Here is a 24,199-nt window from a genome sequence, read left to right as displayed (position 1 = left end):
TGTTCCTTTATTGTGAATACTGAGCCTTCGGGCTCTAATTCAGTACGAGGTTAGTTCATTGAAAGATGGCGTCCTGCTGGTGGACCATTTAACATGTGGCGCGGCATCTCCGCGAGGGGTGCCTCCCACACCTGTGTGGGGCACCCAACGTGAGCGTCCACACACACGTGTCTGGGGCCAGGCACCACACTATCTACAACTGACCCTCACTAAATACTCTCCCTCCAGATTTTTACGTTCCTCCGGCAGCAATTTTCTGTGTGTCAAGCGTTTTGCTAAACAGCGAGCTGGTGGCCAATCTCTTTCCTTGGCTGGCTCCCTCCTATGGAACAGCCTCCCCTTCCACTTTGTCTTGAGCAAGACCTCCTCAAATTTCAGTAGCTCCTCAAGACCTTCCTTTTCACCTCCTCCTTCCCTTCCTCCCTCCTCTGCTAAATCCCACAGTTGCTGAGATTGGTGACCAGGGTTCTTCTGTGTCCACCCAGGCCCTGGCCTCACACACCCAATCGCTTTCAGCCTCCCCTCGTTCCCTGGCACTTGCCTTGGCACCCACTGGTATGCACTTCCACAGGCCTGCACTTATTTATTGGCAGTTGACCAGTCTCACCAAGTCACTTAACAGCTGCCTACCCCCCCCCCTGCACTTCCCCCTTGGATGGATACAGTACATCCCAACCAGCATCTGACTTATGGTGAGAACCCTTATTGTTGGACATCCACAATATAGAACTGCTTTCTCCTCCAAGTGCAGTGGTTTACAAGCAGCTAATTAGAGTTATATGCTATACTTATGTAGGTGACCCTTTACCATTGTGCCACACGAGATTATTTGAACTACAAGTTGCATTGAACTACAGAGAGGTGTAATGAATCCTAAGCACTCCTCACTAAACCCCAGCCTAAAGTCTCCTTCCAGGTGGCATGGGAAAGGCAGACGCTTCCTGATCCTGACCTTGGGGGTGGTGTTCTGTGGGAGCATCACCTAGGAGGAGAAAGAGCCCAGGTGAATGAGAGGATTCTGTCGGATGAGATGCAGTATTTATCTTCCACTATGGAGCATATTTCACAAAAGCCAAAGTATGTAATGGCTTGATGTTATAGCAATCTGTCTGTTCCGCAAGTCCAACATCTTAATGTGGATAAAACCAATCCAAAATCCTTTGGCATTGAATGATATATAAACCCTTCTAAACCTAGGGAAAAAGTTGAAAGCCCCCCTACATCCCAAAGAGACAGTGAAAGGAAGTCTGTGAATAATAAAGGAAAGCATAAGGAACAAAAATAAGTTTGAGAATGAACAAGATGTGAGAAAAACTAATTTTGTCGCTAGGGACTTCAAGTCCCATAATTCCCTAAGTACTGGGACGAGGAAGAGGGATGAAGAGGGACAATGCTGCAGGAGTGGTCAACTAATTAATGTAAATGACGCACACCTGAGGGAGACTGAGAGACTAATTATGTCTCTGGAACTGTTTGGCTTAACTGAACCACCAAATCAATCTCTTGATATTGAAATTGGAGAAATGGGAGAACATCTCCCTCTGTCCTTTTCTGAACTGTTCAATATGAATACCAAAAAGAAGAAAAAGTCCAAACTGGGTGCAACTAAAAAAAACCAATAAACACAAAGGCCAGGTACCATAATAAAAATTGGTTTTAAAGGAAATGTATTAGGTCACTGTCTAATGTGGAGGAGATTGTCGATTTAAACTTCTAATCGAAAGCTGATGCTTCATCCTCATCTCCAGTTTCCAAACAAACATCTTCTACCATTTCAAAGAGAACCAAGAAAAAGTTAAAAGCTGCATCATAGTACAAGATTAGTAACTTTTTTTCTTCACAATAAAGAACAGAGGATTGGCACTCTCCAGTCCCCGAAATAATTCAAACATCCGGAACGGAAACCAACCTGTGCCTTCTTAAGGATTCTGGTGCAGATCAACAAGAGCCTGTTCATCATGTTGTGGGTTCCAATACGTCTAAAAACAAGGGTACTCGGCTTTCATTTGTTTCTAACAGTGCTAGAAATTTGGCAACCATACCTTTATTGCACTCTTATGATGACGCTATGGGAAGAGCTATTGGCTTTAAGTACATTAGCCAATTTTATGACTATATCCATTTTAATAGGTCAACCATATGCCATATTTTCTCTCTGATTCCAGCTCTACGCTCGTTACACTCTGGGGACATTGACAGAGTAGATTTACCAGACAGCGATGGGGACAAAATTGTGGTTCATTTTTTTTCCATCTATCATCGCAAGATTGGTGTGGGATCAGTAGGACCTTTTTCGAGCTATGGGTCTCGACATTCACAATTTAAATAGACATTTTTACTAAACAAGATGTCTTAAGTACTCTCAGTACTACCCAAATCATCTTACCATTAAACGAGATCTGAATATAAATGGTCAAAGGACAGTGTTTGGTGCAAATAAATTAGGAACACAATTCAATAAACAAGCCGATTGGTCATGGCTGACTACTGCCCTATTGAAAGACAACAGGAAGGACATCATTGACCTTTGTGTTTAGCCAGAATTATCAGATAATTTTTTCATGGAATAGTTGGGGATCTCAAAATGTTCTTAATGTTGGCAATTCTTTACACTGGGCAGAGTTTGACATACTTCTTTTCTAAGAAGTGATGCACCTTTCTCCATTAATGATTCAGGGCTACCACGTACTTATGAAGGAAGATAAACGAGGTTGTAAGGTCTGCCCTAATGATGGATTGCTCATTGACATGGATCTAAAACTGGGATTTTCCCCTTTTCCTATTGACACATTAATTGATAGTCATTTGGTTGTTAAATTATTATTGGGATTCAATGAGGTGAACCAAGAAATTCTAATGTTTAATATATATTGGAATATAGCCATCAGGATCTTGGATGACATACATAATGAAATTAGTGTTATTCTGGAGGATTGGCCATCATTGTAGCTGGTGACTTTAACTTGCCATGTATTTTCAAAATACCTTGTATAAGAATTGTATAATGTCTCTTTGAATTTCTTTTCTACTATTGCCGGGAAGAGAACTCAATCTTGGGTGGACTTCATGGAGTCTTGGGGCCTGGAATTTCTCTCTCTTACCTTAGTCATGGCCTCTCATTGATAAATCTATACCTGGAATAGACGGAACTCTTTTTCCTAAATCGATTATGTTTTTCTCTTCGTCCCCTTCCATTCTAGGTCCTCCTTGGTAAATATTAATTTGAATGGTCCTAGTGACCATGCCATGCTATATTTTACTGTTGAATTGAAATTGTTGAGCTTTTCAGATCGTGCCATGCTTGGCTTTTGTTGAACCATATAGAAGGGGTATCAATTTGAAGCAGAATTCACCCTCTTTGAAAAAATCCATGTACAAATTGAGTAGCCTTTTTACTGTATTCTCTCCTGATACATTTGATTATTTATGCTGTGCTAATGACTTTAGTAAAATGTTATTTTCATACTTGGTTAGGTTATCTGGAGAGGGCACTTGCCTGGATAAATAAACAATTGGCCCATACATACAACGCAAGGATTGCTAAGGCTAAGAGGGCAAAAAGGGCACAAATTAGAGACCTTAAACAAAATACATTTAACAATATTGAGGTTTGCAAACAGGAAAAAAAAAGATTTGCCAGCACTACCAACATTTTTGTAAAAGCCTCAAGTACTTGAGTACAAGTCTCAGCTTTCTGGGACATTGTCATCTGTTCTATGTTTCCTAAGGAGTCGAATTATGTTAGCCCAATTGAAGAATCCAAATGGGTTTAACATTTAAATCTATGTATGTGTCTCCTATAGCAGTGAAGACTTACAATACGATCATGTGGTCTAATTTGAATAGTTGGGCTAATGGTTTTGCTAGGTCTGATATTATGACTGCCATCATGAAATCGAATGCCTTGAGGGCCCGTGTTCCGGCCACATAGCTCCGATTACTATTAAATATTATGCTGAGCTCTGGTCTTTTATTTAGAAAAGATTCTTTCGGAATATTATCGAACAGGAAACTATTCCTTCTTCTTGGCATGTCTCATACATTATCCCACTGTTTAAAAAAGGAGATAGAAATAATCCCCCCAATTATAGAACTATTGCAAGATCTTTTCATCCCTTCTGCCTTGAAAGGCGGGCAAGAAAACTTGATTTAATATCTAAATTTCCAATTGGGTTCTGCAAAAGGTTGGGTACATCATTACATGGGGTATTTTCTAGCACAAATGCAGGCACAGACCAGAAACAACTCTGATTTAACAACTTATATAGCAAGCATAGATATGTCCAGTGCTTTTGATAGAGTCAACAGGAAATACCAACTGTATACCGGTTAAATTGGGAAAGTGTTATTTGCATTGGTTGGCGTATGAGGACGCCTTGTTCCTTGATTCTCCTGCAAAGTAAATGTAATGCGTTTTCCTCTTACACCCATTTAAACAATTTACGTATGAATGGAGCCAAATCCAAGATTTTGATTTTTTACCAAGAAAAGGGCCCCAAAAATCTTGAATTAGTCTGTTTGTAATATCAAACTTGAGAGAGTCAATTCCCTGATTTATTTGGACTTTAATATATCCATTACTACATCTCATAGGTTCATTGTCCAAAGACAAAGAGACAGAATTATTGCCATTGCCAAAGATTGTTTTTGGGAAAGTCCATGAGAAGACGTGCACAGAATTGAACACAAAGTTGGTGTAGAAGCTCACAATTCAAGTTTTGGTGAAACTCCAGGGAGAAAAGCCTCTAGAACACAATAGCAAACAGCCGGAATTGGAAAAATACATAAGGGCACCAATGGCTACCAAAAAGGTAGGCAGTGGGCAAATAACGTGGTAAATCAGTTTGCACGCATTGTGAAACCAAAACTACAGTACAGCAGCCCCAGCTTACTCCCTAACCCTACTCCCTAACCCCAATGTAGGTTGATGTTCACCCCAGGGCCAAACTGTATGACTTAGAAAACACCATTGTCCTTGGAACAAAGTGGGCAATCATAGGACCATATACAAAAAAGTGTTGCAAGGGCAGGAGGATTCTGACCTCAAAAATAAGTCAAAAGCTAAAAACCAAAGGGGAGGGTGGGCTGGGGGCCTTATAACATGAATCTACAGAACCCTCAAAATTGTATTCTTCCCTAACAGAGGTCAAAAGTGTGTGCTACGAGTTATCGCAAGTCATTGATGGCGAAGGGGGCAGTGAGGAAAGGAGAAATGTGGCTGCCTGCTGTGATCTTGGTAAAACTGGGCAAAGCAATTCCTTTCCGTTCGATGTGGTTTTGGATTTGAGGTTCCTACCTGTAGATGCAGCTTTAGCTTCGCTGGATTAATTTAGTTCAATTAACATTTATGTATTTCTAAAACTGGTGTGGAAGCGTGGCCTCGCAAGATCAGTGCTGGCTGGAGAAGAGAACATAAAAAGCTAGAGAAGGAGTAAGAGCTGAATAGGAGAGTGAAGGAGAGTTGCTGGAGCTTGGGGAAAGCTGGAGACAGGAGGCTGGAAGAGAGACCCAGAAGGAAGACCCAGGTGGTTGGGGAAAGGAAGGCCCAGGAGATGGGAGTGATTGCAGAGAAAAAGGTGACCCTGACTGCTATATTAGAAGTGTCCATTGAAGTGAAGAAGATGACCAGAGGGCTGAAGAAGCTGGGAAGGAGGGTAGATGGCTGGAAAATACTGATGAGGGGTGTGAAAGAAAAGAACAGGAGATAGAGGAAAGGGAGGAAGAGTTGATGGAACAATTGTTCCAAGAGGTGTATGAGGTTAACTTAAGGAGGAGGTGATCGATAGAAGTGAAAGGAAAACGCTGAATAATATCAAGCAGGTGAAGGAGGCAATGGCAGAGGGTACTGAAAAGCTAAAGAGGAGGATTGTTAACATTTTAGGGGTGGAGCTGGTTTAGAGAAGTGCAGAGTGAAATATTATTAAAGCAGAGGTTGCGGACCATAATACCAAAAAGGTTACACCTAAGAAGGCAGGCAATCTACGGCAAAGCTTTGTGGGTGAAAGACATGAAGCATGATGCCGGGAAAGAGAGAGCGATTCAGGCAGGTGGATGGAGGAGCAGAACCGTGAGAGAGATGAAGGCAGTGGGGGACAGTGTAGGAACCCTGCCCTAGCTTTAGGGCAGCCTCCAGCCGTTCTGCTCTTTGCTAAAAGGCCTCTGACTCATGGCCCCAGTCGACACTTCATATTGGGGATTGGCTAGAGGTATAAGGACGCTAAAGAGAAGTGCAGTAGCTTAATAACAACAATACCTCAGGCTTGACAGTCAGCAATCCATTATTTTAGTACTTTGATACACAGAGCTTCGACAATGGACAAATCAGACCCACTGGGACAGTAGCGGAGGCAGCTTTATGTGCCGGTGGGAAGACAATCGGGTGCCAGCGGGAGACTGGTGGGCGCATTGGGCACCAGAGGGGGCACATGAGGGGTGCCCCCGCCCCACCACACTGGCTCCTCCACTGCACCGGAACCCTTGCTGTTTTGCTCTTGGAACCCCCAAAAGGCCACATTAATGGTTATATGTGGCCGGCGGATGAGTGTGGGGAGCGGATGAATGTGGAGGCCGGATGAGTGTATAGAAAGCGTTTGAGTATACAGAGCGGATGAGTGCGTAGGCAGACAGGAGTTCATGCGCTGGGTAGACTGGAATGCATGCACAAGAAAGACAGGAGTGCACACTTATGGAACACATGAGAGCATGCGTGAGGCACACTGGAGAAAGAATAGGTCAAGCAAGTATGAATGTGTAGGACAATCCCGAACGCCTGAAACAAACAAAATGAATAGAACGGACCTGCCCGCTCGGAACTGCGTGACATACATAATATGCTTTGGAATGCAGGGAACATTTGAAAGAGTACTTATCATAACACACCTCACGCTTACTCTCTCCCTTACACCACCACTCAACTAGAACACAGAGATACTATGACACCATTCCGTATAACTGTTCTCATATCTACATCTCCCGCTCACTCCAAAACACTCTAAGTAAACATTGCTGGTTTTACACCCCCCAGCCAGGGGTTCTCCTCAGGCCTAACGCAGCCACACTCGTCCTTGATAAAGCCAGCCAGAGCGAACACATACTCCTGATCTCTCAACCACCTCACCTACCGCTAAGAAGCAGCTACCACCTGAATTCCGCACCAGCTGCACACATACCTGGTGCACACACGCACTTTTTGACTCTCTCTTCTGTCTCTACTGACCCGAACTTTGGTTCCCGAGGGCGTTCAACCTACCAGCGCCTTCAGACCATACCAATGGTATATAAGGCCCTATATAAATGCAAAATAACATAACATAACATATATCTGCTGAAACTGAATCATTCCCCTTCTATACCAGTAAAGGGAACCCGCAGAGTTATGCCCACGCACTACATTGCTGAACGTCCCGCGCTATAGCAACAAGTTTGCTTGAGTGCTAGAACTCATATAGATTGCTACAGAGCACAGTCAGCGGAAAGGCAACTGTTCAATCAAACACTCAAAGCACACGCGAAAGGCGGTGTGTGCGCAGCCGAAGTGAAAGCTCCCCCTTTGTAGAACAGTACAGCATGGCCAACAGTTTTGCAAGTTTCATTCACACCAGGTAGAGTGTGGTTAGCAGCATTGCTAGCTCCTTGCGCCCCCACACAGCAGGTACCTTGCAGGCACTTTGTACTGCTAGGGTCCCCCACTCAAAACAGGTACAGCACAGGCAGCAGCAGTGAACGCTTCACTCAGAAACGGCACGTACAGCAGGACAAACTATACTCAAACCAAACAGAACAAGTGCAGCCTCAGTGTCACTTTTCAGCAGGACAAACTATACTCAAAACAAACAGAACAAGTGCAGCTTCAGTGTCACTTTTCTTCACATACACACACAACAGGTACGAAACAAGCAAAAGAAGCAGAGGTTTGGCCACACTGAAAAGCACAGCACTGGCAAAAGCAGGGAAAGCTTCACTGACAGCATTGAAAGCAATGAATATTATCACCTCTTTCACTACTTTTAGACACTGTTCTTATTCTCTGTACCTCTTCTCTCACACGATTGGACAATTCTGATGCATCCAAATAGTTATTGACAAGTTAGCTCTACCTCTCACTGCTATCTTTCTCACTGCTGTCTGTTCTCAACTCTCCATCATCTCCCAGTTTTTACTTGCCTCCAATTATCAGATTTCCTTTCTGTATAGTAGAATTTCATGGCACATTCCTTCTCTTATACGCACTATAATAATAAATGTTTCATTCCCACAATTCATGCTGCTGAATATAAATGATCAGGGAGATGATAGACTTATGCCTAACCAATAACGTCTTTCTTTTCGATAATATTTACTTCAACCAATTGCAGGGAACAGCAATGCGAACAAGTTTTGCACCGTCTTATGCAAATTTGACAAGGCATGGTGGGAAAAAGTCATTGCGTGGACTAATGCCAATACCAAGTATACTAATCAAGTAGTCCTCTGGCTACGGTTTATCGACGACCTGTTCATCCTATGGAATGGTAAAGAGAAAGACTGGCTTGACTTTGTAACCATATTGAATGTAAACAATTTGAATCTCAAATTTACAGAGACTCATAGTCACGAATTCTTAATCTTTTTAGATGTACTGGTGAAAACCGATCAAAAAGAAATCAGTACTGAACTTCCTCGAAAACCAAGTTCAGACATGCCATTATTTGCGACAAGCTACCATCCAATTCTATTAAAATGGAGTATACCGTACAGAGAGTTTGTCAGAATTCGACGCAATTGCAGCAATCTAGATTGCTTTGATAGAGAATGCAAGATCACAGCTCAGAATTTTGCCAAACAAAGATACCCAAAGGCAATCATAGAAAGAGCCTACACTAAAGCACGTAATCTTGATCAACGTGCATTAATATCTACTAATCCAATACCAGAAAAAACATTGGAACCGGACGATGTAAGATTGATACTCACGTATGGCTCACACACTAATACAATAAAAAAAATACTACATAAACACTAGCATGTCTTGAAAACTGATGAAGCCTTATTTCCATTCATAGGGGAACGAGTTAACATAACCTATAGAAAATCAATCTCCATTAAAGATACATTAGTTAACAGCTTCATGTCCCCAAAGACAGAAACTCATGCTGCGCCTACGTGGTTGAACACGAAGAACTCTGGCTTTTCCAAATGCAGTGTAAAGCGTGTCAATTTGCTCTGAAGAAAACAAATTTTATACATCCAATATTAGGCCACAGTGTTGAGGTGAAAACTAAAATAACAGGTAATACTGAATTCATTGTGTATGTACTACTTTGCTCATGTAATCTTTGGTATGTGGGAAGCACCATTGGCAAGTTAAAATTGAGAATTTTGCAGCATATGCGTGCCATCAAAAATGTAGATGATTCCTACCCAATGGCAGTACATTTTAGAGACCAACATCAGAGTAAACTAGACAACTTTAGATTGTTCAGAGTGCATCACGCCAAACTTAATCCACGGGCGGGAACCGAGAGCTGGAATTACGTCAAATGGAGACACGATTTATTCTAGACTTTCCAACCAAGAAACCAGGAGGACACAATCTGGATGAAGAATTGTATACATTCCTTGGGACATAAACTTCCTCATCCCTTGTAGTATTGATCAATTCTGAAAATCATTAATGTAAAAAAACTTTTGCTGACCTAGGTAGTTGAGCCTATTTTAACTATTTGCAGTATATATGTGTATATGTGTATTGACTTTTTATGTAATAGTGAGAATTGCACAGCTTTTAGCCCCTGTTTTAATCCTCTCTCTCCTTTTTTCTATACTCTCATCTATACTCCCCAAATCGTGGTTTTAGACTGTACACTCAATACTGACTGTGAGGAATAATGTATTTTTACAGCACTAAGCACTTTAATAACCTTTTATGTCGCTGCCACATAGGATAACCAAACTATCTAGAAATCATTTAGAAAAATGAATGGACAATATATAAGGAACAATGTTCAAGATATTAAGCACTCTGCACTATGCACTTTAGGACTGTTTTTTAAAGGTGAATTGATTGAGAGTTATGTTTACAGCACTATGCACTTTACAATCTTGAACCTGAGGATGACCAAAGGATTAGAACGCTATGTTTCGCGATATATCCATAATTGATAAACAGGATAGCATTATATGCTAATTGGTGGCAGCAGAATATTATGTTATGAGTCAGTATTCAACTGCAGATCCGGGTTTGAATGGGTTAAAACGTGCAAGTACACAGTAATGCAGGCCTTATCTCGTGCACCTAGCATTAGAGTGGTCACAAACCTTAAATTGTTTTACAAAAAAACCTGCTAGCTGTGCATGATTTTATAATTGTAGTGCACATGAATTGGAAATCAATGTGAGATATATTGTCTATTTAAAGAAATCATGTATTCTCTGAAGAAAATTTTCAAAAAATTAAGTCTTTTCTCACGTATCCGGTGTGCACTCAATGGCTTTTAAATATGCACGTGAAATATTTCCAAACATTCAAAACGGAAGTGTAAATGTATTGAGAGTAAGACCAAACACATTCCAAAATGGCCGCATGTATTTGATAAAGTGTGTCCACAAGGAGTTAAGAGAGGAGAAAGAGAAAAGGGACAAAACTTGCTGGGCAGAACCATAGAGACTGAGCCCGTCTATATTTAAAAGCATTGTGCATTGTACTCATGTTTTCTATGTGAACAAGCAACGGGAGCGTTGCGAAACGCGTCGTATGTTGTGATGCCTTTAATAAAGCTGGACATGGAACGAGAATATTGGCTGATGATGGACTGATTCATTTTCGAAGTTAGTGCCGTCCTTGTGGGGAAAAGTGTATCTACTTTTCCTTCTTTCTCAAAAAAATAAACTATATATATATATATATATATATCCCCCACCTACCTCTACAGGGGTACCACCATATATGGGATTGGAAAGGCTTTGGTCCTCCCAAAATGTTAGTAAAGCATGGCAAACTAGCACTGGGCAGGGCCACAAGATCTCTCAAGCCTGCTCCCACTTCACCTACACACTGCCAGCAGGTAATGCGTGTTTAGAGGAAGAGCTTTTGTAGTACAGACTGCAGCCGACACCTCGCTAGTGATGATAACAGTTTGTGATAGACCCATTTCTCTGAACAGTTGCGGAATGCATTAATTAATCATTGTTAATCAACACTGCAGTTGTGACATATACATTTTATAGTCCCAAGTTGTGTCCTTCCTGCATAGTGAATTGGATCACAAAGTAAACCTCTTCGTTCTGGCTGAAAGTTGGCAAAGCCAACTTTGCAAAACTATTCCTGTGTAGATTGCTTTTCAGATTGGTGCAAGGATACACAGTGTAATGCAGCTATCTTTCCTTTCCTAGTGTGCATACATGCAAGCTTAGTGCATGCACGCCATCTTGCAGTTTCCTTTCTGGTGTGCATGTATACAGTTTGTTTGTGACCCGCTGATCACCATTCTCTCTTCTGGTAGCATATCTGGGCACAGGCACAAGCAAATAAAATATGCCGAGTCCTGTAACTTATGGTAGTATTTACGCTCTGAGGCAGTCTGTCTCTCATCTCTAGTCCTTCGTCCCAGTCCTCCTCCTTCCTCCCAGTCCATCATCTTCTTCATACCAGGCCTTTATCTTTTCATCCTAATCCTCCAACTCCTCATCCTTGTCACTGTCATCCTACTCATTCATCCCAGACCTTCCTCTTCTTCATGACAGTCCTTCATCTGTTTATCCCAGTTCTCCTCTTTCGTCTATGTCCTCTTCTGCCTTCGTCCCAGTCCTCCTCTTATTCCTTTGCCCCAGTCCTGTTTCTACTCCTCTGTCCCAGTCCTCTTCCTTCCAATTCATCCCAGTATTCCTCCTCATTTGTCCCAGTCCTCCTTCACATGCATCCATGGCTTCCTTCACATACTTCCAAGTCCTCCTTCACGTTCATCACAGTCCTTCCCCAGTCCTCCTCCACCTTCATTCCTGTCCTCCTCCACTTTCATCCCTGCCCTTCTACTCCATCCCAGGCCTTCAGTCTCTCCTTAATGCTAGGCCTTTGCCTTCATTGCATTCCTTCTTCATCTGAATCCTTCTTCGCACAAGTCTTTTACATTTGCTTCACGCCAGTCTTCTTCCTTCTTTCCAGTCTTGCTTTTTCATGCCATTTCTTCTCCTTTCCCTTCATTCCCATCCTTCTCCTTCATGCCAGTTCATCTCCTTCGTCCCCATCCTTCTCCTTCTTCCTCATCACAGTCCCTATTCTCTTTCATTCCAGTCCTTCATGGCAGTCCTTCTCCGTTCCCTTCATCCAAGGCCTTCTTCCTTGTCCAAGTCCTCTTTCGTTCTAGTTTTCTTCTTCTCCTCCCCAGTCTTTCTCCTTCATCCTAATCCTCCTCCTACTCCCTCTTCCTCCCAGTCCTTCTCCTTCAACCAAGTCTTTCCACCCAGTCCTTATTCTACATCATCCGAGTCTGTCTCCTTCGTCCTTTTCTTTCTGCTTCATCTCAGTTTTTATCCTTCGTGCCAATTCTGATGCTTTGTCACAGTTCTGCTCCTTCTCCTTCAACCAAATCCTTCTTCTTCGTACTGATCATTGTTCTCCCTCATACCAGTCCTTTTGATCCTTTGTCTCAGTGCTTCTGCTTCATCCCAGTCCTAATGTTTCTTCCCAGTTCTGTTGCTTTTCCCCCGTCCTTCTCCGTCATTCCCAGTCTTTCTACTTTGTTCCAGTACTCCTACTTTGTTCGAATCATTCGACTTCTTTACTGCAGTCCTCTTCCTTTGCCTAGTCCCCCTTCTTCATTTGGGCCCCTCTGCTTCATCCCAGTACTACTCTATACCAGTCCTTCATCGCAATTCTGATTCTTCATTCCATTCTTTGTTCTTCTACATTCCAATCATTCTTCTGTGTTCCAGTCTTTCTCTCTAGTGCTTCTTCTTCATCCCAGTACTTCATCCCAGTCCTTCTCTCACTTCATCCTTTGTGCCAGTCCCCCTCTCTCACCCTAGTCTTTCTACACATTCATCCCTATCCTTCAACTTTTCCTTTGCTACAGTCCTTCTCCTTCATCCCAGTCCTTCTTCCCCCTTGTCCTTATCCTTCGTTATCCCAGTTTTTCTTTCTCCTTCTCCTTTGTCAACGTCCTTCTGTTGTATTCCAGTTCTCCTTTGTTCTTCTTCCAGTTCTTCTTCATCCCAACCCGCTTTCTCCTTTGTCTCAGTCCTTCTCCTTCATTTCAGACCCCTCCTTTGTCAAAGTCCTTCTGTCATCACAGTCTTTCTCCGTCTCCTTTGCCTCAACCCTTATCCTTCATCTCAGTTTCTCTTTCAGTCCACTTCTTCTCTTTCATCCTACTCTTTCTTCTTTGTCCAGTCTTTCTCCTTTGTCCTAGCTTTTTGCTTTAGTCCAAGCCCTTTGTCTTTGTTGGGGGATAGCTGAGGAACCCTTTACTGTGGATACTAATGAGTAGACCTCAGCACCCTAAAAAGATTATATCCAAGTCAGACAAAATATTGTCACATGAATATGGTAAGCAAACGGAGATTTATGGTTCCTCTACCCCATTTAACAAGGAATAATAGTATGATGTTGCTTCATATTAGGTTCATGCGCCATGAAAAAATGAAGGTCCACACAATATTTCTTGTGAAGAACCACTCAAATCACATTTGGTGGTACTTTATATCACATCAGGGCTAGTCCAGTAACTGTATCTTGATGCATAAGTAGTCTTGTAAGAACGAAAAAAGTAATTGCTTGAATCTCAACCTCAAAAGTGCTGGCCCCTCCCGTCCTTGCGATCGAGTCTGCGTCTTTGTTGGCCTTCTTCTGCTTTCTCCAAGTAGTTCTTCCACTACTTAATCCCAGTCATGCACCTTTGTTCTGGATGTGAGTCTTAAATCCTTTATACAAGTGGTTATATGTTATTCTAGTCCTTCTACTTCATCAAAGTCCTTGTCTGTCTCTCCTGCAGTTGTTCGGCCAGTCGCTCTCATTCCCCATCTGTAACGCCCAATATATTTTTTCGTACTCTCCCCTTCATATAGCCCTGTTTCTTATTCTCTCCCTTGCTTGCTCTTTTTCCCTTCATCTCACTGGGGAGTGTGGTGCTGGTTGCAGTGAAAACTGTGTATGACGGGGAAGAATTAAAATTAGCAGGGAGAGTTTGTAAGAGACTGGACACAGAAAGCATAAAATGTGACATAATCTACAGAAATGTTGCTATGTTACATTGAAACAAGCACCCTAAGGCTGCATATGGATGTGCGGGTAGTATTCCTATATTTCCTCAAAGGGGCCCCTGCTTGGTTGGATGGTTTGGGATATGCATGGAATTAAGCTCTGGTATTAAGCATGGAACTTGCAGGCAATGACTGAGTTGAGCAGTTGCTTCACATGTCCTCAAGTTAAATGGTAGGTCATGAATGATGATTAAATGTTTCCCAGCCAGAAACAGGTATACCACCTCCACTTGATCAGATCTTCCGTTCACTGGTTATAACTAGCATGTTGACATGAATGTTGATGTACTCTTTGCACAGTTATGGCTGGTAAACCGCTGCTGGATGTTGGTACGGCACAATATTCTCATTTTACTGCAAACAGCCGTGCATACCCCCCTCCACCTGGGCCCATATTGTATGTAGACTTGTATTCTATTTCAGAGTGGTGCAGTCCTACTGCTTGGCCTTTTAGTGACCAGATGATATGGGGTTACACTGTTCAGTTGGGGATAGTTGAGAGCGTTTGGCACATAGAGACTGAAGGCGTGATTTAAGATGACTGAAGATGCCAGGCCAGGTGGTACTGAGATCCGTAAACTGCTTGCTTTGTGTGTCTGCTCTGATGTTAAATGTTAGAAGCCTATAATCAGGTAGCAGAGCCTAACAGATCACTTAACAACGGTTACATGGTGAGTGGCCCTTCTGCTTGCATGTTCTTTGAGCTTGCACATTTTCTATTGGGCCGACACACATTCATGCCTAACACATGCACATTTACTGACTTTGCCAATGCACAGTTACACTTTAGAAATATAGCTAGAACATGAAATGATTGTACAGGAACACACAATGACATGCTAAACAAAGCTAGGAGTGAGGAATATTTCACACATTCCTCTGCAATCAAATGAGCTGAGAGATATTTTGATGTTTTCTTTCTCTTTTCTGAATTTTTCCACACACTGTCCAACATGTTTCTGTGTTGCCTTTTGTATTCTGATTGTGTCTGTCTAACTGTTGTGGTTGCTGGAATACCTTCCCAGATGTTCTTCTAGTATCCAGAAACATCAGCTTAACCTTTGCAATAAGTACTCTACTAATGTCCCACTTTCCTACGTACTATCATGCAAGCCCAGGACACCATAATATGCCCATGTGTTGAAGCATAACAGTAATGTGCATGTGAAGTAGCATAACATAACTGCTGAGTATACAAAATCAAAAGCTGGTAGTGGGAACATACTATGTGTCACTTTTTTTAACCACTAGCGAGACACAGATGGTGATGAAACAGCTTGCAGACAAACGTGGTCAGAATCCTCACACAATAAGTATTGTAATATTGTACTTATATTCCAAAAAGTCAGACAAAATAGCCCTATAACAAAAAATGTGAACTAATACATATCAGATAAACAAAATCTTCAAATTGTTGAAACACACTTCTAAAGATACAGTGTAATATACAAAGTCCTACATGTTTCAGGTCCTTAGAAGGATGGGCCCTTCTTTAGGGGCAAGTAGTAGTATGTATTCAGAAACTGTTTATGGAACAACTAAACCCTAATGAGGCAGTTTGGTTCAGGAAAAAGGGAAAGTATGGTGCAATCCACCAGGCTGCAGGCAGGAGCACTTACAATAGATTCTCTCAAACCACTCTTCACAATTTTTAGTCCCCAATTCCTTTTTAGAAAATGTTTGGATATTCTTGTTCTATGAGCCATCCGTCCGGGCCATACTTTTGGTATCCTCACCCATTTTGTACAGACACCAAGTACTATTACTTTCCCCTGAAGAAGGGCTGATAATCCTATGGGACTGGAACATGTAGAGATTTGTATACTATACTATAGAGCTAACGTTCTACTGAGCAGTAACGTAAATGGATGGCTTAAAATCTTTGTGTAAGGCTTTTACGTTATGCATTCACGTCATGGCTCATTTTCGTCCATTTGTATGGTGGAGAGATGGGGTGGAACGTAACTTACATTTCCGCTGCCTTCTTTCCTCATCGTCATCCAAATACTGCAGCATGTATGCCGGCATGCATGTTAATGCTGATGCTAATGCTGGGGATCCCGATGGGTGTGGTGTCACGTGTCCAGACGGACAGAGTCACGTGACACAGCGCGCGAAGAATAGAAATAAAGGTATCACCGGAACTGGCGGGGTAACGCCAGTCCGGGTTTAAGCAACCAAGAAAGTGGTCGCGTCTTGTGTACTGCGCCGCCCCGCGCACCGCGTATCAGCGCGAGCATCGGCCCGAGACCCTGCCTCTGCCTCGTACATCCGCACGTGCCCCAGCGGATGAGAACATCACACTGGCGACGAGGCGGTAAGTGGTTCGCGTGCCCCGAGATCAAAGGGAGCTATCGCATCCACGGACCCGCGCCCTAGGAAAACCACGAGGCCGGTATGCGCCGACGCCGGCCCCACCCGTTTTCGTCAGAATCCACCCGCATCAGCTGCGAACGAAAGCAATGTCTCGAGCTCCGGCAGCTGAAACAAGCCATCAGCAGCACCCACACCACATGTGAGGTGCAAAAAGCCCACGCATCACACGCGGCCCGCCCTGCCATCATACGCGGCCCGCCCTGCCGACTATGCCGCACGTGGGACCACGCGCCCTTGCAAACACAAGGCCCAACAGCAACAGCACGGCGAACAGCAGCACAGCGCTGCAACACTGCGCAGCATAGCATGTCAGACCCGACATCTAGCCCAACAGGGGCCGGCACTTGGTCTTCGTCAAGGAGGAGCATCACCGACGAGCGCACTGACCCCACGCTAACTACCTTCATGCCGCCATTCGACCCTTTCACCAATGGAGCGGCCATCAGGTGGGAAATATGGCTACAGCAGTTTGAGATGCACCTAGATGCCAGAGACATCACTATACCCAAAAAGATGCGTACCTTTCTCCTACTCAATATAGGATCTGCCGCCCTGCGCCTATTCAACGCCACGCCAAACCGCGGAAGCGACGCCAACTACGCCGCAGCAAAAGCCGCACTCACCAACATGTTCAAACCAGACCTCAACCCGGACTACGAGCGTTTCCATTTCTGCATGGCGAGACAACGAGAAAAAGAAACAGTGGACAAATTTCACGCTCGCCTTCGCGAAATGGCTGTAGGCTGTGAATTCCCAGACGAGGAGTTGGCCATCCGCCTCCAAATCATCAATGGAATTTCCTCCGAAAAACTGAGGAGAGCGATACTCTCGGAGAAAAATGTACGACTATCCCGCATCCTCGAGATGGCGCGACTCCGCGAACAAACAGAGGACCAGGTAGCAGTAATGGAAGCAGCCATCCAGAAACTACCGCTGGACGACCCTGGACCTGCGGAAGATGTAGCAGCCATCTCCCGACAACAAGACACTCGCCCAAAACAGTACCGGAGACCTCACTCATCACAGGGACGAGATCAAACCTGCAAATGGTGTGGAGGCCCATGGCACAAAGGCGAATCCTGCCCGGCGTGGGGATCCACGTGCAGGAAATGTAACCGGTTGAATCACTATGCCGCAGTCTGCCTGAACCCGCCGGGCAAGAGTGACAAGGACCCAGACTCACGGCCTACACGGGGACCGCGAAGGAGATTCGCGCCCAGAGGATCCCGCCAACAAACGCAAAAAGGAAAAGCCAGAGCAGTCGATGAATCGCAAAGATCACCAGCCACGAGTGACAGCGACGAAAGCGACAGCGACTCCTCTCCTGAAAGGCAAGGCAAAGAGAGGAAGAAAAAAGGGAAGAAGCGAGTACACCGAGTACATCTAATATCAGCGGTCGACCCACGAAAGTCACGACAGAAGAGGAGACCATCATGCACAGTCCTCTCCAACGGAGACCCACTGAAAGTGATCATTGACACGGGCGCTACAGTAAACGTCATGCCCGTGACAGAGTTCAACAGACTCAACCCCAGACCAGAACTCCTCAAGAAGAAAGTCAGGCTATACGCCTATGGATCTAAGAAACCCCTGCCAGTACAAGGGTCGTTTGAGTCGGACTTTGCTCACAATAACGCCAACTGCCGTGCCCGAATATACGTAGTAGATGCTGGGTGCGAGACCCTCCTGAGCTGCAAAACAGCCAAAAAGTTGAAGCTGATACACTTCGCATTCAGTGCGCAACACGACGAACTACACAACCTCTTAGGACGGCACAAGAAGCTGTTCCAGGGCATCGGACGCCTCAAAGGGAGAACCGTCAAGCTCCACATAGACCCCACTATCGAGCCCAAGGCAGTACGACATAGACGAATTCCGTTTCATCTGAGAGATGCTGTAGAAAAGGAACTACTCAAGCTCGAAAATGCAGGGATCATCGAGAGGACGTCAGGACCAGCCCCGTGGATTTCACCGATGGTAGTAGCCCAGAAACCGAAACAACCAGGCGCGGTAAGAATATGCATCGATATGAGGCTCCCCAACATAGACATCGGCCGCGAACGCCATGTCACTCCCACCATCGACGAACTCATCGTAGACCTCACGGGAGCGGCGATCTTCAGCAAGCTCGACCTCCGGTCTGGCTATCACCAGCTGAAACTATCCAAAGAATCCAGATACATTACAACATTTTCGTCCCACCTTGGCCTGATGAGGTACAAGAGACTCAACTTTGGGATATCGTCTGCTGCGGAAGTATTCCAGCACGAAATCCGCAAAGTCATCACAGGGCTCGAAGGGACCACCAACATCAGCGACGATATCCTAGTATACGCATCGAACAAGGACGAACAGCATCGACGCTTAGCAGCGGTTCTAAAGAGGCTCGAAGATGCAGGCCTGACCCTCAACGCAGAAAAATGCAAATTCAACAAAAAGGAACTATGTTTCTTCGGATACATATTCAGCGCAGCAGGTGTATCCCCTGACTCGTCCAAGGTACAAGACATAAAAGAATTTGAACCACCACAATCCGCCTCGGAAGTGAGAAGTTTCATGGGGATGGCCACCTACTGTTCACGCTTCATTCCTGATCTCGCAAGCATTGCGAGCCCACTCAGGGAACTAACCAAGAAGGACCAAAAGTGGGAGTGGACGGAGACACACCAACAGGCGTTCCAACTAATAAAAGACACCCTGTCCGCTTCCACCACCATGGCGTTTTTCAACATAGATCGACAGACCGAGCTTCTCGTCGACGCCAGCCCGGTTGGCCTGGGAGCAGTGCTGACCCAAACAGATAGAGATGGCAGAATATTCCCAATCGCATTTGCCAGTAGAGCCCTCACGAAACCCGAACTGAACTACGCGCACATCGAAAAAGAGGCCCTGGCAATCCTGTGTGGGTGTCGCCATTTCAAAGTATACCTGCTAGGAAAACAAGCAAAGGTCTTCTCCGACCATAAACCCCTAATCCCGATATTCCGGGGCTCTGCCCCGCATCCTCCAGCCCGCATAGAGAAGTGGATGCTGCAACTTCAACCTTATAACATCGAGGTAGAATACCGCCCAGGATCAGACAACCCGGCAGACTACCTGTCCCGCCATCCGCGGCCGGCCACAGACAAAGAGCAACACCATGCAACAGAAACAGACGAGCACGTCTGTCATGTAATAGCGTGTGCCCGACCGCGAGCCCTGACACTGCAGGAAGTAGTGCAAGAAACAGAAGAAGACACCGTCCTGCAACACACGACCGCTGCCATCCAATCAGGAAATTGGAAAAACTACCTCATGTCAATGACTCACCGAACAGCCACAGCCCAAGCCAAACTCAGGGCCCTGTTCGGTATTAGACACAAACTCTCAGTAGCCCCAGAAGGAGTGATATTGAAGGGACACCGAATCATACTACCAGAATCCCTAGAAGAAAGAGCGCTCAAGCTGGCCCACAGTGGACATCAAGGGATCGTCAAGTCAACAGCTTACCTAAAATCCAGAATGTGGATGCCAAACATGCACCAGAGGATAACCGAGCTCGTAGAGTCTTGCGCAGCCTGCCAAGCATCACGGAGACCAGCAAACCCAGAACCAATCAGCAACGCCCCACGAAGCCGAAAACGGTGGGACGCCGTTAGCATGGACCATTGCACCATCGAAGGGGAAGGATACCTGCTAGTAGTAATTGATGAATTTAGCAGATACCCCGAAGTGGAACATGTAGCTTCGACCAGCGCCGAGACCACCATCCTCACACTAGAGAAAATGTTCGCCACACATGGGATCCCGAGGAAAATAAAAAGTGACAATGGGCCATCATTCACAAGTCAAGAGCTGCGTGAATTTTTCAAGGAAGTAAACGTCAAGCATCAACGCATTACCCCAAGATGGCCTCAGGCAAATGGTGACGCTGAACGCTTCATGGGGTCACTGAACAAAGTCATCAGGATTGCCAAAGAACAAGGACACCCTTGGTTGAAGACTGTGTATCGGTTTCTGAGAACACACCGGCAAACCCCACACTCAGCCACTGGAGTCAGCCCAGCCGCCCTCATGTTTGGAGTGCCTATACATGCCGTACTACCGGTGCACCCCAACTGGACAACGCCAGATCCAGACATCCTCGAGATGGATGCAAAGCGAGAAAGACACAATGAACGAGAAAGCATCGCCAGACGAGCCTACCACAGAGAACTAAATACAGGTGATACAGTCCTCGTCAGGAACCGGGCACCACCAAAGAAAATGTCCCTCAACTTCGAAGTTCGACCATGGACTGTCAAGACCACCAACCATAGCATGATCACAGCAACCCGAGGAGAAGAAACCGTAACCAGGAACGTCTCCCACTTCAGGAAAGTGCCCCAAGAAATGTGGGAAGAGTACCCGTCACCCCAGAGAAGAGAAGTAACACGCACACCCCAAAGACTCACACCACAGCGGAGCGCAGAGGCACCGCAAGAAGAAGAGATAGAAGCGGAGGTTGTCACCGAAGAGCCACCCCGGGAGAGAAACACCCGATACAATCTGAGAGAAAGACCCAAGCCGTCATCCCGCCTCCAGGGATACTTGGTGGATAGAATACGTCGTAAAAGACTGAAGTAGAGACACCTACCTGTTCAGAAGTAAGACTGAGCATTAGTGCTGTTGTTAACCATAGTGAATTGTGTTGTTGTTAGCCGTAGTAAATTTGCCTCCAAGTTGGGGAGGAATGTGGTGTCACGTGTCCGGACGGACAGAGTCACGTGACACAGCGCGCGAAGAATAGAAATAAAGGTATCACCGGAACTGGCGGGGTAACGCCAGTCCGGGTTTAAGCAACCAAGAAAGTGGTCGCGTCTTGTGTACTGCGCCGCCCCGCGCACCGCGTATCAGCGCGAGCATCGGCCCGAGGCCCTGCCTCTGCCTCGTACATCCGCACGTGCCCCAGCGGATGAGAACATCACAATGGGGTCCACAACAGCCCACTCTTATGTCTACACGTAATCCCCGCAGCCGAATTATGGGTTAACACAAAAATTAGCCCCTGTAGCTTTACAAGTGTGTTTCTACAGTTGTAACATTTGGTTTATTATCTAATAGGTATTTGTTCGTATTGTTTCTTCTCGTGGTATTGTGTCTGACATTTTGGAAAATAAATATAAAATTACAATTATTATTTATTGTGTGGGGGTTCATTCACTATTTTTGGCAGTCAGATGAGGCGAGAGAAAGGTGTATGTTTCTTTTCTGTATTTTCCAAGCGTGTTCTTTTGGGTGCTTGTGAACACTCCCAAGAGGCATTGGATGGTCACTGGGAACAAACTTCAGTTCTCCCATCCCCAACCACCCAAAAAATTTGTCTCTGCCACTGCCATTGCAACTGCACTTTACTCTCACTTCCACCTCTCTCTTTCTTTACCACACTTCCACCTCCGTCTTTGTCACATTTAATTTTCTTTCATATATATTATTCCTTCCGTGCACCTTCCTCTCTTTTTTAAATTACATTTTATTCCAACAAATGTCTGCAAAAATGTGCCATAGAAACTAAGTTTGCTACGATTCATGAAAGTCGAACTGATTATTTTAGATGCCGTCATGCCGGACATTGCCGGTACCATTTTTTGTCCCAGTCCGACTTTGGCCCTCATTACGACCCTGGCGGAAAGGGGTTTACGCCGGCGTAATGCATGGCGTACCTTTCCGCCTGACTACGAGTTCCCGTAGCGCCATGGTGCTTTCTTCGCCTGCTTTTTCCGGGCGGAAAAATCCATGGCGCTACGGGACTTGTTAATTACGCCACCGTAATTTACGGTGGCGTAATTAACGCCTTCCCCACTCCCATTATACCCTATGGGGCAAAAATGGGAATGGGGAAGGGAAAATGGGGATTGGGGACTTACCGCCCCGCCAAGGTCGGAATGGGGCGGTAAGTCCGCCAACCTCCATGGCGGAGTTGGCAGCTTAGCGCCATGGACCATGGTGCAAATTGCGCCATGGTTCTCCGCCAGGGTCGTAATGAGGGCCTTTGTCCTTATCGCAATCTTGGCAAGAGGTAGTAAAGCTATGAAATCATTCTTACGCCGCCGACTTCATGAATAAATGTGGTAATGGACACATTTATTCATAAAGAACGCAAACAGAGTCATGTTAGCACAAAGTGGAACATTTCACTCGCTAAACTAAAATATTAAGACCCAGTTAAAATGGTGTAATCCATTCTCCCCTCAGGACTCGCTCTACACTGGAACTCAGCAGCTGCGCAGCACTGTCGCGCTTCGCGTGACGCCTGACAGGACGAGAGCCCAGGCAGCTTCCTTACCTTGGAAGAACTCAGAGGACAGCGGGAAGTTGCCTCCTGGGAGAGAGCAGTTCGACGGCTTTGCCATTTCCTCTCTTTCATGGGCTGCTCTGCCAGGGCCCTGGTGGTCTCGCTCGTCCCTTTTACTTCCTTCTTCGTTTACTTTCGCCCTCCCTTCTTCCCCACCCTACTTCCTACCTTTCCCTCTGCAATATGTCTACATGTTGCGGTCTGACAGCTGGGCGCTGAGATCCGTTCTTCGCTCATTTTCCGTTCAAATTCATTTATCTCGCCGTCTTCATGTTGCTTTCTTTTCCACCGCCTCTATCCATATCACTTTCTTTGTACCTGTCTTTTTCTCGTGCCCCCCACGCCAAGGAACCTCTGCGCTCTCTATCTCATGACAGGCAACAGAGGCTCTCGCGACTGCCACTCCCTTGAAGCTCTTTCCGCCCCCACCCAGAGGCTTCCTCTGGCACCGGCCACAGCAGCGATCAGAAGCCCTACCTAATAACCGCACATTAATCATTGACTGGGCCCAGGTGTGAACGTCTAGGTAACGGGTCCAAGTCCACCCTCATTCACCTCTAAAGTAACATACATCTGTACCTGTTTGAGGAAGAAGGCCTTGTCTGGACAACAAACAAAATAATGGGAGGTGTGTCCCTGCAAAATATGGTGAGCTGCCCCGATTCCGAAGACACTGCCAGGATATTTTCAAACAAACGAGGAGGTAAATACCGAGGCAGCAGTCGAATCCGGAAACAGATATCTAAAAGCCCACTTTTAAGCAAGTGGAAGGGTCAGACTGGGTCAAAAAAGCCTCCAGGACCGAGAAAGAAAACAGGCCACATAGCCAAATCAAAATTCGAGAGTTTTCAGGTCAAGTTGTTTGAGTAGCATCTAGGAACGTGTATTTTTTTTTTAGAAACTATTTTGGAAAATGTAATTTAAACTTATTAGGCTAGTACTATTGTTAAAAACTACAAGTTGGGAAGTGCACTGTAATAAAAAGAGGGTTATATAGGCCCTAAAAACGGTCTCGCAGTGCATAGGCTGTCAGTGCGGTCCTTCAGGCATCAACGTATTGCCCTACGGGTGCGTTCAAACATGGTGACAGTCTTTTTTTCTTATCACTAGTTTTTGTATTAAAGTATTTACAATCTAAGAAAGGCACAATCTGAACACAGGTGGGAGACCGAAATGCAAGGCAAGTGCCCATACATGTATGCAGGCACGCAGCACCATTTTGTTTTAACACCCCACCACCTCCGCACCTTGACCCTCTAGGGCATTGCTCAAGGG

At 45.1% G+C, this 24,199-nt stretch overlaps 1 protein-coding gene across 1 annotated transcript in view; it reads right to left on the bottom strand.

Annotated features, from left to right (window-relative positions):
* The window catches only part of LOC138568973 (organic solute transporter subunit alpha-like), a 61,963-nt gene extending 38,652 nt beyond the window's left edge, over positions 1–23,311 (bottom strand). Inside the window, exon 1 of the mRNA XM_069646719.1 lies at positions 22,916–23,311. Within this exon, the coding sequence (XP_069502820.1) occupies positions 22,916–22,982 (67 nt within the window). The 5' untranslated portion in view covers positions 22,983–23,311. The remainder of the gene's footprint in view (positions 1–22,915) is intronic.
* Between the last annotated feature and the right edge of the window lie 888 nt (positions 23,312–24,199).

This window comes from Ambystoma mexicanum, chromosome 2q (assembly GCF_040938575.1).
Source record: "Ambystoma mexicanum isolate Mex_15411 chromosome 2q, UKY_AmexF1_1, whole genome shotgun sequence".
NCBI classification, from domain to species: domain Eukaryota; kingdom Metazoa; phylum Chordata; class Amphibia; order Caudata; family Ambystomatidae; genus Ambystoma; species Ambystoma mexicanum.
The sequence above is the reverse complement of the archived record's forward strand: the minus strand, read 5'-3'. Positions and strand labels throughout refer to the sequence as shown.